General features: G+C 42.0%; 1 protein-coding gene across 2 annotated transcripts in view; it reads left to right on the forward strand.

Annotated features, from left to right (window-relative positions):
* Nucleotides 1-13,890, forward strand: part of ARHGAP10 (Rho GTPase activating protein 10) — a 248,028-nt gene that overhangs the window by 67,808 nt on the left and 166,330 nt on the right. For both annotated transcript variants that reach the window (XM_006081762.3, XM_023754958.1), the window contains exons 2-3: nt 5,760-5,855; nt 5,929-5,990. In XM_006081762.3, coding sequence (XP_006081824.1) covers nt 5,760-5,855; nt 5,929-5,990 — 158 coding nt within the window. The remainder of the gene's footprint in view (nt 1-5,759; nt 5,856-5,928; nt 5,991-13,890) is intronic.

Consider the following 13,890-nt stretch of genomic DNA (forward strand, 5'->3'; position numbering starts at 1 on the left):
ATGATGTCGTAGAAAGGACGTTTGTGGAAGCTTGAGAGAACCTCTAGGGCTTACTACCAGCAGTCTAAAGAAGTGTGTGACCTTGATGAAGTCACTAATCTACCTCTGAACCTACTTACGATAAGGTGGCACCAGCACTTACCCTGCAGGCTGATTATAAAGAGTAAATGATATTTAAGTCAATTAGCATAGAGTAAGCACTCAATAAGGATAATTCTGTCTAGTGGGCCCCCTCACGATCTTTTCCAGTCTTTGTAACTAGTGAACTAAGACTGGTTGAGTTTCATGTGCAATTATATTGGAAAGAAAAAACATTATCCTTTGTACAAGCATCATTGTGCTTATTTCATAGAACTGTACTAAATCTAGTAAGCTGTCTTATGATTTTATATTAGTTTAGAAAGGCAGAAGATATAAACAAAAGTGTAAACTGCATGGGAGGAGAAGTAAATTTAAAATGTACCAGGTAATGGGAAGGTGATAAATTTGTGATTCTTAAAAGGAATGGAGTTTGGTATGGTCAAATTTTTAAACAATAAAAATGTTGCACAATAAGCTCTAATAACACCAGAAGGAAGTCAACAAAGAGGAAAAATGAGTGAGGAAAATGGTATATTCTAAAATAAATTGATGTGATTATAATAATGCAGAGGTTAGATAAGAACATGCTAAAAGAAATATAATAACTGTGCAGATGAACTCAAATTTAATCTGCTATCATAAACATTTCAACTTACAAAATTAGAAACTATGAAGTACATGTTGGAAAATTGATGTATTTAAGTTTTAACTTCCTGGAGGGCATCCTATCCTGATCATATGAAACATGGTCTTTAAAGTATCCTGACTTGGTATTTTGGATAAAATAGTCAAAGGAAATAGCTCCAGAGGGAAAATATAATTTATACCAGCATTGATGATCATATATATATATATCTACCTACTAATATATATATAACTACTAATATATACATGCATACAATGTATATAAGTAAATATAAACATGTAAGTACACACAGATATATAAACATAAGTGGAACCAGCTTCATACCCTATTGCGTACTGGCAGAGCACCCATTAGCAAAATAGAATAATACAAAGTTATTTAGATAATAATAAGCCCACTCTATTAATATTTGGAAATAGGTGCCGGATATAAATTAAAACGGAAAAATCCTATTGTGGTCCCTGTTTCAGGGATATCTTCTGGGTTGTAAGATATCACAATCAGTTGCTGCTTCAGGGACACGATATTCTAGAGTGGAAAATAGATCACCATGAGTATCAATATTGGCGAAATAAGGTAATTTTAGGTAATAAGTGCTATGAAGAAAATAAAAGGACAAAGGACTAGAGAGGGACTTAGGGCAGAGGGGGGACATTATTTTAGAGAGGATGGTGAGAGGAGGGGGATTCTTCGCTGAGCCATCCTGGTTGAGAAGGACCTGCCAGGTGACAGTGGGGGTGGGGAAGGAGCACTTCAAGTGGAGGGAGCCCAAGTTTAAGGACTCTCAGACTGGAATGAGTTCAGCAAGTGTGAGCCAAGAGCAGGCCAGAGTGGTTAGAGCTTAGAGAATAAGTGTATGTTTGTCTAGATTACAATAGAAACTGAGTTATTTTCCAATGGCCTAAAATAGCTAGACTTTCTTACGGTTTAAAAAATTTTATATTGTGATTGTGAAAATTATGGCAAAAATTCAGAAGTATATGAAACAAATGTATGTTTTAAAGAAGAATGACAAAGCAAACATCCACAGACCCACCACCAGTTATGACCTAAAATACTGTAATCCCCTTGTAGCTTTTGGACTGGATTGCTCTCCCTGGCTCCCGGTGGTAAGATAAACATTGTGTGACTTTTGAGATAAGGATTCCTTTGCTAGTCTGTGATTTAGTGACCTATATTTGCAACCCAAACATGTAGTCTAGTGTAGCTTGTTTTGAATTTTATATAAAACATCCATGGTATGTTTATTCTCCTGTGTCTTGCTTCTTTCTCTCCAAATTGAGGTTCCTTTGTGTTGATCTGTGAGTTTTTAGTTAGTTTTTACTCTATAGTATATGAATACACTGTAACATAGTTATTTGTTCCGTCGATCAGTATTTGTTCTTTTTTTCCCAGTGTTTGGCTGTTATTGTAATACGGTCTGATGTAATTTACCTAGGAGAACAACTTCTGGGTTGTAAGATATCACCAAATTTACTAAACAATGCCAAACTCCTTCCAAAGTAAATACACCAATCTTTACTCTCACTAGCAGTGTGCGAAGCTTTCTGTTGCTGCATGTACAGGATTACACCAACCCTGGAGGTTGCCAGACTTAGTAATTTTTGCCCGTCTGACGGGTGTGTCCAGGTATCTTGAAGTTTTAATTTTCACTTTTATTCTCACTAATGAGTTTGAGCACCTTTTCATGTGGTTATAGGCCATATGGATTTCTTTTCACTTATTTTTCTGAAAGGCTGATTCAAGTGTTTTTTTCCAATTTTTTCTTGGGGTTCTGCCTTACCGTATAGCAGTTATTTATACCTTCTCTCTGTGTGCTTATCCTCCCTTTTTTATGTTTTTTAAATATTTAAAACTTAGAGACAAATTTTAATAATCTTTTTATGTTAGTTATCCATTGCTTTCTGACAGATCACCCCAAAACCTAATGGCTGAAACAACTTTATTTCAGTTGGGACTCGGCTCACTAGGCAGTGACTGCCTGCCTCCTGCCTGTGCAGGGAAGCTCTGCTTCTGCTGGTTGGCTGATTGCTGGGGTGATAACGGGGTGACTGAGCCACAAGTCTTTCATCAGCCGCAGGTTAGCTTGGACTTGTTCACATGGAATCGGGCAAAGGTGTACAAAGCTTCTTGAGGTGGAGGCTCCAAAATAGCAGATGTCACATTCACTGCATTCTGTTGTCCACAAACCCTGCTGGTATTCAAGGGGTGGGGACATGACATAGACCCTGCCACTTGTTGGTGAGGCTGTGAGTGTCCTTGAAAAGAGAAGTGCCTGCAGCCAGGGGTAAGAGCTGTGACCATGCTTGCAATCCATCACGTTTTACATTATATTTGTGCTTTTCTCCCCTACTCCAAGGGTAAGAATACAATCCTATAGTGTCTTCTAAAAGTTGCAAGTGTTTTCCCTTTCACATCGAAGTCTTTTTCAATGTTGGTTTTTTAAAAAAATTTTATTTTGAAGAGGAAAAGAATTTGAGAACAGCAAGAGAAACATGAATTAGAGCAGTGATTCTCAACCTTCCTAATGCCCCGACCCTTTAATACAGTTCCTCATGTTGTGGTGACCCCCAATTTCATTGTTACAAATTGAACATAATTAAAGCATAGTGATTAATCACAAGAACAATATGTAATTATATATGTGTTTTCCGATGGTCTTAGGCGACCCCTGTGAAAGGGTCGTTCGACCCCCAAAGGGGTCGCGACCCACAGGTTGAGAACCGCTGAATTAGAGGAAGAATGAAGTTTCAAACATCATGACAGTGGGGGATGTTGATAATGAAGGAGGCTGTGCATCTGCAGAGGCTGCGGGTCAAAGAAAAATCTATGCTTTTTGCCCAGTTTTGCTGGGAACCTAAAACTGCTCTAAGCCATAGTCTATTAGGAAAAATTAAAAAACAAAGCAAAACTAGGACAACAGCTGAAAGAGCTGGTGAGCATTCACTCCTTGTTTGTTAGCTATAATACAACGAAGAACATTAAAAAGAACACTTGCTTTTACTATCCTACCATCTTATTAAAAACTGCCCTTGGTGTTTTGCATTATTTGCTTCACTTTCTTGTCTATATTTATTTGTTGCAAGATAGCATTCCAATCAGCAGTAATGGATTGCATTTTATTTTTTCAACTTTTTAATTTTCTTAACATGAAGTTTTATTTGAACACGATCTGTCAGTACTCATTGTGCTGAGACCAGAGGCATAAGGAGTGCAGGTGTCAGTGAGCAGCTTCTTAGAAAGTGCTTTAGACCAGAGGTAGGATTGTACCCTGGCCAGGGCCTGGGTTTTGGACACACTGCCCTGGAGTAGAATCAAGCCTTTGCTGTTGTAGTAGCTGTGCAACTTGGTGCAAATAACTTAACATCTCTGAGCTTTAACTCAGCATTGTAAAATGGAGATCATCTTTAATTTATTTATCTTTCAAGAGTATTGAATGGGATAGAAAAAAATATTACCTAGCATGGCATGTGGCCCATAAAATAAACATTAGCCTAGATTAGAAATAGGTTTTCCACTATTTTCCGTTAATCTCCAGTAAGAAAAGATGAGGACCTCTATAGGACTTTTGCAGAATGAATTCTTTCTGACATTTAAGCTTGGCCTTAGTTACCTCCCTGTGGCAGTTTTCTATGAAAACTCTTTCATCATCTTCTGGGTTCTCTGTCTGGAGTTTGACAATCAGTTAAGTGCATCTGGTTGGCTGACATCAAGCTTTTGAGACCCGTGTGTGTGTGTGTGTGTGTGTGTGTGTGTGTGTTTGTGTTTCTAAATTTTTCAATTGCAATTTATATTCAATATTATTTTGTATTAGTTTCAGGTGTGCAGCATAGTAGTTATACAACCATATACTTTAACAAGTGTTCACCCCAATATTTCCAGTACTCAGCTGGCACCATACATAGTTATTATAATACTAGAGGCCCAGTGCACGAATTTGTGCATGGGTAGGGTCTGGCAGGCTGATTGGGGCTGGGCTGGTAGGGGGGAGGGGCTGTGGGAGGTTGGCCACTGGCTCTGCCCCTGATCAGGCGGTGGGGAGGCTGCTTGGGGGCAAGGCCAGCTGCGGGGAGGGGCTGCCTATCGGAGTGGGGGATCCTGCCGGAGGTTGCGGGGGGCTGATTGGGGCCCCGATTGGACTGGTTGGCTGCCGCAGTGCGCGTCATAGCGACCATTTGTTCCGGTTGTTCCGGGTGTTCTGCCGTTCCAGTCACTTGGCTTTTATATATATATTATTATATATATATATCATATATATATATATATATATATATGATATATATATATATTATTAGATTATTGGCTGTATTTCCTATTCTGTACTTTACATCCCCAACTATTTTGTAACTACCAATCTTTACTTCAGACGCTTATATTTGAAACCTTGGTAGCCAGCCGAATCTCATGGAGCCCTGGGAGATACTATCAGGGGTGTGTGTTCACGGTCCTCACTTTTGAATCGGGCAAGCTCTGACCTGAGTAAGCAGAGAAAGGAAAAGTCTTTTAGGGAACTAGGTGAAGCAGTCGGATCTCTGAGGAAGAAGAGACTGGGGGGTGAAATAAACATTTCTCCAGCACCTGCTCTCTGCCAGAATGTAGAGTGGGAGACAGAAGCTGCTGGAGAGAGCACCAGGGATGCTGGGCTCCTTGGCAAAGCAGTTGGGTTGTGCCTCTTCACAGATTGATTGGAGGAGAGCTCTCTAGCTCTCTTGACCTGATGAGGAATAAATATCTTCTAAGCCTTGACATAAAACGAGGACCCAGCCCTGACTGGTTTGGCTCAGTGGATAGAGTGTCGGCCTGCGTACCGAAAGGTCCAAGGTTCAATTCCCGTCAAGGGCATGTACCTTGGTTGTGGGCACATCCCCAGTAGGGAGTGTGCAGGAGGCAGCTGATCGATGTTTCTCTCTCATCGATGCTTCTAACGCTCTTATCCCTCTCCCTTCCTCTCTGTAAAAAAAAATCAATAAAATATAAAAAACAAAAAAACAAAAAACGAGGACCCATGTCATGATTAAATCTTTCTTCCTAGGTCTTTCGGCAGCTCAGCGGAAGTTTGCTCACTCGCTCAGAGACTTTAAGTTTGAGTTCATTGGCGATGCGGAGACCGATGATGAACGCTGCATAGGTACGTGAAGGGGAGGGTTTGGTCTGCTCTTCTTTGCTTTGTCCGCCAAATAACGATTCCTTTCTCTTGACAGATGCTTCCTTGCGTGAATTTTCTAACTTTTTGAAGAACCTGGAAGAACAGAGGGAAATCATGGTGAGTTGTGGGATGTAAATGAATAAATCTAACTTTGAGCAGGGGAAATCAGGTTTCTATTTCCTCAGTGGTGCTGACCGTGGAAAGATTTTAGATAAGTTGCTGGACTTCTGGACCTGTTTCTTTATCAGTAAAATAGTCAGACTATATCAGTGCCATCTAGATTTTCGTCAGCACTTGCATTTTACATTCAGGGGTGGGGAATGTCCGGCCCTCAGGCTGTCTAAGGTCTGGGAAATCATTTGGTCTGGCTCTGCCAAGTTATTAGGGGTGAGTTAATTAAATGTTTGACCAAATATAGCAGGCTGATTTTTAAGTTGATAAATTTGTATGGCCTGTGAATGATGTTATAAATATCCAAATGGCCCTTGGCAGAAAAAAGGTGCCCCACCCCTGATTTAAATTGAGTCTCATGCAGAACCTTAATGTCTCAAAAAGATAAAAGCAGAAAAGCTTATGTAGAAGCACAGGGACAGCAGGGCAATGTTAGAGCTATATCTGTCGATTTCTAGGCTGTGTGGAGAGGGAGGGAACTCAGGCCTGGAAGTCTTTTTTTTTTTTTTAAATATATTTTATTGATTTTCTATAGAGAGGAAGGGAGAGGGATAGAGAGCTAGAAACATCGATCAGCTGCCTCCCGCACACTCCCTACTGGGTATGTGCCCGCAACCAAGGTACATGCCCTTGACCGGAATCAAACCTGGGACCCTTGAGTCCGCAGGCCAATGCTCTGTGCACTGAGCCAAACCAGCCAGGGCAGGCCTGGAAGTCTTTAAGATCCCACTTTGCCTTGAGAATCGTGATGCCAGCAGTAATGCTAATAGCTACACTTCATTGGGTGCTCTCCATGTATATCATGCTATGCTGAGTGCATTGAGTGGATCATCTTATTTATGCTCAGGAATGCAGTTTGAGTGTATTGAATAATACTTAACCTTTCTTAAAAGCTTGCATTTCCCACCAAGTGACTGATACTCATTCATTGCACAAAAATTGACAGTAGAATTGGCACTGGATTAGGACACACTATTCTCACCATATTTTCAGGCTTTCAGAGGGCTTGTGAAGGCACTGTGGTCCTCTTAGGTTTTTCTGGCACAAACTGACATATTCAACCATTATTTATGTGATCCTGTAGTCACTGATTTTCCAGCTGTTTAGGCAAGTTTAAATGTGATAGTGGATGAAAGTAGTACTGTGACATCACTTTTCTGCTACATGAAGTGGGTGTGAGTGTGTGGCTGATGGTGAAACTGCATGTTCTTAGTCTTTAATAGCCGTGGACTTTTGTCTCAACTCTCTTTGATATTTAGTTGTACTTTCCTGGGATCCTGAGCCTTCAGCAAATATGTATCAGATCACCTTTTGCCTTTTGTGTTCCAGTGACTGATTAAAATCTGAACAGAGGCAAAGCCAAGTCCCTGCCCTCAGGGAGGTTACATTCTAGAAAGGGGAGGTGATAATAATAATTTTTAAAAAACATAATACATTGTCAGGGGGTGATAAGTGCTACAGAATTTAATAAGGAAGGGTACGTAGCCAGAGAGTAGGGCCTGGTACTGTTACACCTAGAGTGGGGACGAAGGCTTTTGCACAGAGAACTCCAAGTATCTTGGGAAAGAGAGTTCTGATCAGATTGGTGCTAAATTTTAGCTCTGCAGAAATACTGTGTAACCACAGTCGGTCTTTTTTTTAATCCTCACCTAAGGATATGTTTTTATTGATTTTAGAGAGAAGAGGAAGGGAGAGAAAGGAAGGAAATATCGATATGAGAGAGAAACATTGATCAGTTGCCTCCTGTACATGCCCTGATGAGGGATTGAACCCTGGGATCGAACCCACAATGTAGGTACGTGCCCTGACTGGGAATCGAATCTGCGACCTTTTGGTGTATAGCAGGGATGGGGAACCTTTTTTCTGCTAAGGGCCTTTGGATATTTATAACATCTATTCATGGGCCATACAGAATTATCAGCTTAAAAATTAGCCTGCTGTATTTGGTCAAACATTTAATTAACTCACCCCTAATGCCTTGGCAGGGCCAGGCCAAATGATTTGGAGGGTCTTATATGGCCCGAGTGCTGGACGTTCCCCACCCCTGATTGTACAGGATGACACTCCCCCAGCTCAGCCACTCAGTCAGGGCACTACTCCCTGTCTTGATATTCTGTTTCCGATTTATGTTCCTGAGGTGAAATGACTAGGTCAAAAAACCAGAATGTGGTCTTCGCTCCAGGCTGTCTGACAGAGATAGCATGGTTCTCAGAGCTGAGTTAGGGGATTTATTGATTTAATCTTCAGCTGTGATGGGAGTTGATAGGGTATCTGTCTTAGATAGGTGGAGGATGGCTGGGCTAGGCTTTCACTGCAGGGTAGAAGTAAGAATAGGATGTTGTCCGTATAAGGCCATGAACCTCAGAGAGGAATGGGACAGTCTGTTATAACCCTCTGTGGGAATAGTAACACCTGCTGGATAGCAGGAAAATATTCAAAGCCAGCAAGCAGTGGGGGCAGCTGTGACCAACCACAGAATTAACAGGACATCTGAGCATCGAATGATCTTTTTTTTTCCCCTCTAACGTTTTAGTGGAAAGTTTTGAGTGTGTACGAAAGGTAGAGAGAAAAATATAATTAAACTGCACGTACTCATCACCCAGCTTCAATAACCATTGCCACACAACCGATCTTGTTTCTCCTGTACCTCTTACTGCCACCCCCATTATTTTGATAGAAAGCCCAGTATCATCCATAAATACCTTAGTGTGTAACTCTTAAAGATAACTCTTTGAACCACAGTATCCTTGTCTTACCTAAAAACAAATAACAATTCCTTAATATTACAAAGAATTAGGCTGCATTCAAATTTTTCTGATATTCATTCACATTTTGTTGCCCCTTCCCCAACCCCCCTTCTCCCCCCAAGTAACAGTGATTTTGTTTGAATCTGGATCCAAACACAATATATTTGGTAAGTTTCTAAGTCTCTTTTAATCTATAGGTCCTTCCTCCTTTTTTTCCCCTTGACAGAAATTCGTGGTGCTTTATTAGCTTTAAAAGACCTTTATGGTACTATTTTCTGAGTTAACAGTGATAATCTTCTATAAAAATAAAAGCATAATATGCTAATTAGACTGGATGTCCTCCCGGAAGACCTTCCGGATGAAGCCAGAGCTGTGAGGGAAGCCCGGGTCCCGGGTGCCAGGGGAAGGAAGGCCTATTGTTGCACGAATTTCGTGCATCAGGCCTCTAGTGAAGTTAATAAAAGATAAAAAGTTTGACATTTAACCGATATGGATGTTATTTGGGTGTTTCTGTCTAATCTTAATAGTCAGTGATCACTTTTTTTAAAGCATGTAAATGGTAAGGAATTGTTATGGCTAGCTTTGTTCCTTTAAGTTGCTTTGAATACTTAGGGGAAAAAATTTGTTATGCTTTACTAGACACCAGCCTTAAAACTTTTGCATAAGAAAAGATACCTCTCTCAAGAAGTGTCCAATGTTGTGGAGACTAACTGGTACAAAGCTAATTAAAATACATGACAGTAAGTGCAGGAGCAGAGGTATAGAGTGTGGCAGCATGGAGTGGGGAGCAGCTAAGCCCGTGCTGCTCAGGAAAGACAGTCTGGAAGAGGTGGTATTTGAGCTGGAGTGCAGGGACAGAGACGCCAAGGAGGGCCTTTGTATCATTTCACCAGCTCTCACCTCCCCAACACAGTGACAAGGAGGTAAGGACGGTCTTTAAACAGGTGGATGCCAGTTCATTCTGCGAACTTTTAAAAACTCTTATTTTACTTCAAATATTGCAAACCAGCAGCATGTTAAAATAGCCACATATTTAAAAAGGAATGGGAAATGACAGCTGTAAATCGAGATAGAAATATTCTAAAATTGGAGACACCATTCCTGAGCTGCATTTACAGGTGAATCAGAGTTAGTCAGGTAAGGAAAGAGGGAAGTGAGGCAGTAGTTTCCTCCTTGGGGAAAACAAATCGATTTTGGAAAAGAGGTAGGTGTGTGTTTGCCTGTCCCCACACTGGTGTCCAGCTCTGTAGCTATTAACTGAAGTGTCGGAAAGGGAAGTGGAAAGAAGGCCCGTCTAGCCAGCCAGAGTTTTTCCTCCGTGCACACAAGTCTGGTTTCTATGAATTGGGTGTGCCTCGCCCCATAAAAGGCCAATGTTGTCTTTTTTCAGGACAGTGTTTTCAAGTAAGTAGTTTGCGCTGAAAATATTGCCACCCTTGACTGTGAAAGTGAGGAGCCGGGTGCCGTGAGTGGCCAGCGTTGCCCTGCAGTCTTCCGTGCATGCTGTCGGAGCGAGCCGCTGCGTGGTGTCTCCGCCAGCATTCCGGAGATGCTCTCTCTGGTGAGGCAGGACAGGGTGTCCTCATCCCAGGCGGGCTGCTGGCCAGGAATTTAAGGACTTTTAAAATAGTGCTGTAGTGTTTAAAAGGGCTTCATCCTGTATTTACTTCTCTGCATGTATCCTTTTATCATAGGAGTTAGTTTTGTCCTCCGAAACATGACCGCTCAGTTTCAGGGGGTTGTGCGAGGCCCAGAGGCCCAGGAAAGCTTTGGGGAAGGGGGATAACGGGAGAGAGGAGGTCTAGCTTGCCTGATGATGCACAAAAGTGCCCCCCTCCCCATGCCACTGGGCTGGCAAGCAGGCGAGAGGGGGTGTCTCTTCCGCCAGCTGCATCCCTTTCCCACCTGAGCAAGATGACCCTTTGCCCGCACAGACTCTGGAGGCGGTTGAGTCCCTCTTCTGTTTATTCCATGTTGTTTTTCTCACCGCAGATTCTACTCTTGTGAAAACACTGGGCTGGGTGATTTGCCCTGAGCTTATGCCTGGGTAAGGAAGGCCCTACGCTTCTGAGAACCAAACACTTTTTGTTAATAGTTTAGATGGTTCCAGGCAAGACACTAGCATTGCCTCAATCCTTGTCTGATTTGCTTCACTCCTTTCTCATCATTTCTCTCATTGCCTCAAATATCTTATAGTCATGTAGTTAAGCGGTTTCTATATCTTTGGGGGGTGGTTTTACACTAGTTTTTGTCCCAAATTTTCCATTTTTTTTACTTTCAAAAGTTTCATCATATTATTAGAAAAACCCATGTTGGTTAAAATGAACTAAATCATGTTGAGCCTTTGGTAGACATTTTCATGATAATCTTTCCATAGTGCACCCTGGGGGCGGCAGTCCTCAATGCTTGGCCCCCTCACCCATCAGCATCAATATCACCTGGGAACATGCTAGAAATGCAAACTCTTGGGCCCCAACCCAGACCAACTGTGTCAGAAACTCTGCGGGGGCGGGGGGGGGGCGGTCATCAGCCTCCAGGTTATTGTCACACATGCTGAAATCAGAACCAGTGGCCTAGGGTGTCAGTGAAGACTCGGCTGGCATTGCTAGCCTTGGAGCTAAAGCTGTCTGCAAGTTGGATGCACTATAAATTGCCTTTTAATGACTTTAGGTCTACCACAAGGTTCAAATAATCTTTAAAAATTTAAGCTTTGACCTGTCATTTCCAAAGGATTTTGGACTATATCTAGGTGGTTTGTTTAGTGGAACAAAGGTTTCTGCTGTTAGGAATTTTAGTGTTACTTGATTTGTGTTTAACTTTGTTTGTGAGTTTCTGTAATGTGTTAAGTACCTGGGGAATCCCATTGGAAAGAATGTGCCTTTAGTTTCATCTTACTTTAATTATAAATTTCATATGATATATTAGGCCTGTTTTAATCAGTTCTTTTATAGATAAAGTGTCACATTTTTGTGTGGAATTCTGTTGCCAGGCACATTCAGATTGGGGGGGGGATCCATCTTGAATTTATTTATGAAAACATTTCTCAGTTTTGTTTAAAAGTTTGTAGAGATCTAACTTTATGAAGAGTTTTCCTCCTTGAAACTGATGTTTACCTTTTCACACATCATCAATTTTACAAATAAAAACTGTGTGGTTTTTTTTTCTTCTTGTAAACCCATTATAATTCAGTTAGATGTGGATGTCATTGTGAAGCCTGTGTTGTTGTTTTTTGAGAATGTACCTTTTGAGAGTTGGGTTTTGACTGGCCCAGAATCCTATGGACATTATGGTCAGGACTAACTCAAATCAAAATCCTAAAGTGAGCGAGGATGTCTTCCGCAGGAGGTCCGGGCTCCTTCTTGGACCCCGTTTGTGTGGGGCCGTGCCTCTGACTCAGTGTTCTCGCTCGGTGACTCACTATCATCTGTGGCCTCACAGCCTTGTCATCCCAGATCCTACTTCCCTACTGAAACTTCTGTTTCCTATTTTAATATCCTGGGGCGTGTTCCCTGCTTCTGAGGAATCAGCTAGCTCTTCTGATTAAACAGTGACTGCTGGCATGAAAGAGCAAAGAGTAGACATGAGTTCTTCCTCCTCTGCCCACCGAACAAGGGACACCCGACTTAACCAGCCTGCTTGCTTCATTGTCTGATCCAGAGATGTGGTTCCCTTAATGGGAATCAGTTCAGCTGAATGTACAGTTTTATGAGAAAACTGTGGGCTTAGCCAGGGCATCTCAAATCATTCTTAAGATCCTGTCACGATGTACTCAGAGGTGTGGCCTTGGCTCTTAAAACAAAGGGCTGAGAGAGAACTTAGGATAATTCACACTTAACCACTTGACTTAAGCAAACAAACAAGCAAGCTAGTACTGGAACAAGTGAGGTGGAATGATTTGATCTACATCACAAAATAAGTTGATAGAGACTAAAAATCAAATCTTACTTCTGTTGTGGGATCCCAAAGACATTATTCCTTGCCTTTAGCTCCTTGTAGGAGTTAATGCCCTTTCCTCCACCTTTAAGCATGGGTGAATGGAGATGTGTCTTTATAGCTGCTATCCACCAGGCAGCAGTCATGAAGAAACATGAATTTGGTTCTGTTTTCTCCTGGCCTGTTTGGACAACTGTAGTCTCTCGATATTTCAGTCACCAAACCATGTAAGGACCAGTTAAAGAGGAAATATGTATGAATCCTGGTGGGTATCTAAAGATCTGCCAGTGAGACCTGGTTCGGTCAAGGAAGTGCTAATGTCAGACTCAAGCGAGTGGGTGCCATTGTCTTGGAGGAAAATCCTGGAGACCACAGTGGAGCACTCCTTAAGGAAATACTGCATCACCAATATTTTTGACGACACAGAGGAAAAAAAATAGGTGGGGAAAGCCAGGTATTACTGGCTAAAAGGAAAAGGGATTCAGAGGACTTGGACTCTGAAGTTGTTTTAGAAATATTGCTTGTTTTCTTCTTTGCTCATGCACAAGAGGGTTACATGGTAAAAATATATCTAACTCTCAATCAAATAGCTTTTTAAGTACATATAAAAGCTCCAAATGTTAAGATACTAAATCAAGATTTCGTTAGCGTTTCTTCTTCACAGTCTATAAAATGATGGAGTGTTTTACTATTATGTAATGGCATGTTAGATTTAAGGAAATGCAGTACCAAAAGGGTGCTGGGGTCCGGAGGAATACCAGTGGCCGTGGTGGTGCAATGGGAAGAATTGGACTTTGGCAGCCATGAGGCTGCTCTCAGATCTCCAACTACAGGGAGCATAGTTGACCATCAGGCCCAGCTGCCCTGTGGCTCCATCACTGCATTAGTGCGAAGGCCAAGGCCATGGCCATGCTGCTTATGCCTGTCTGCAGCCAGTGAGCACAGCAGGGGTGGTAAACCGGGCTCACTCCTGGGGACTCTGGAATCCTCTGACAGGCAGCCTGGGCTCAGGGAGTCCCTGAGAGCCTTGCCAAACTTTCCCTGGAACTGCATTCAGTCTAACATGGTCCACCCAGCCTTCCTCTCCTGTCTCCTTCCCCTGGGCTCAGCCCTGCATCACTGTCTGACAGCTCTTCCAGCCTTCCCTGGCTCCCTCCCTCTTTTCT

Source organism: Myotis lucifugus, unplaced genomic scaffold (genome assembly GCF_000147115.1).
Source record: "Myotis lucifugus unplaced genomic scaffold, Myoluc2.0 scaffold_1, whole genome shotgun sequence".
Lineage (NCBI taxonomy): Eukaryota > Metazoa > Chordata > Mammalia > Chiroptera > Vespertilionidae > Myotis > Myotis lucifugus.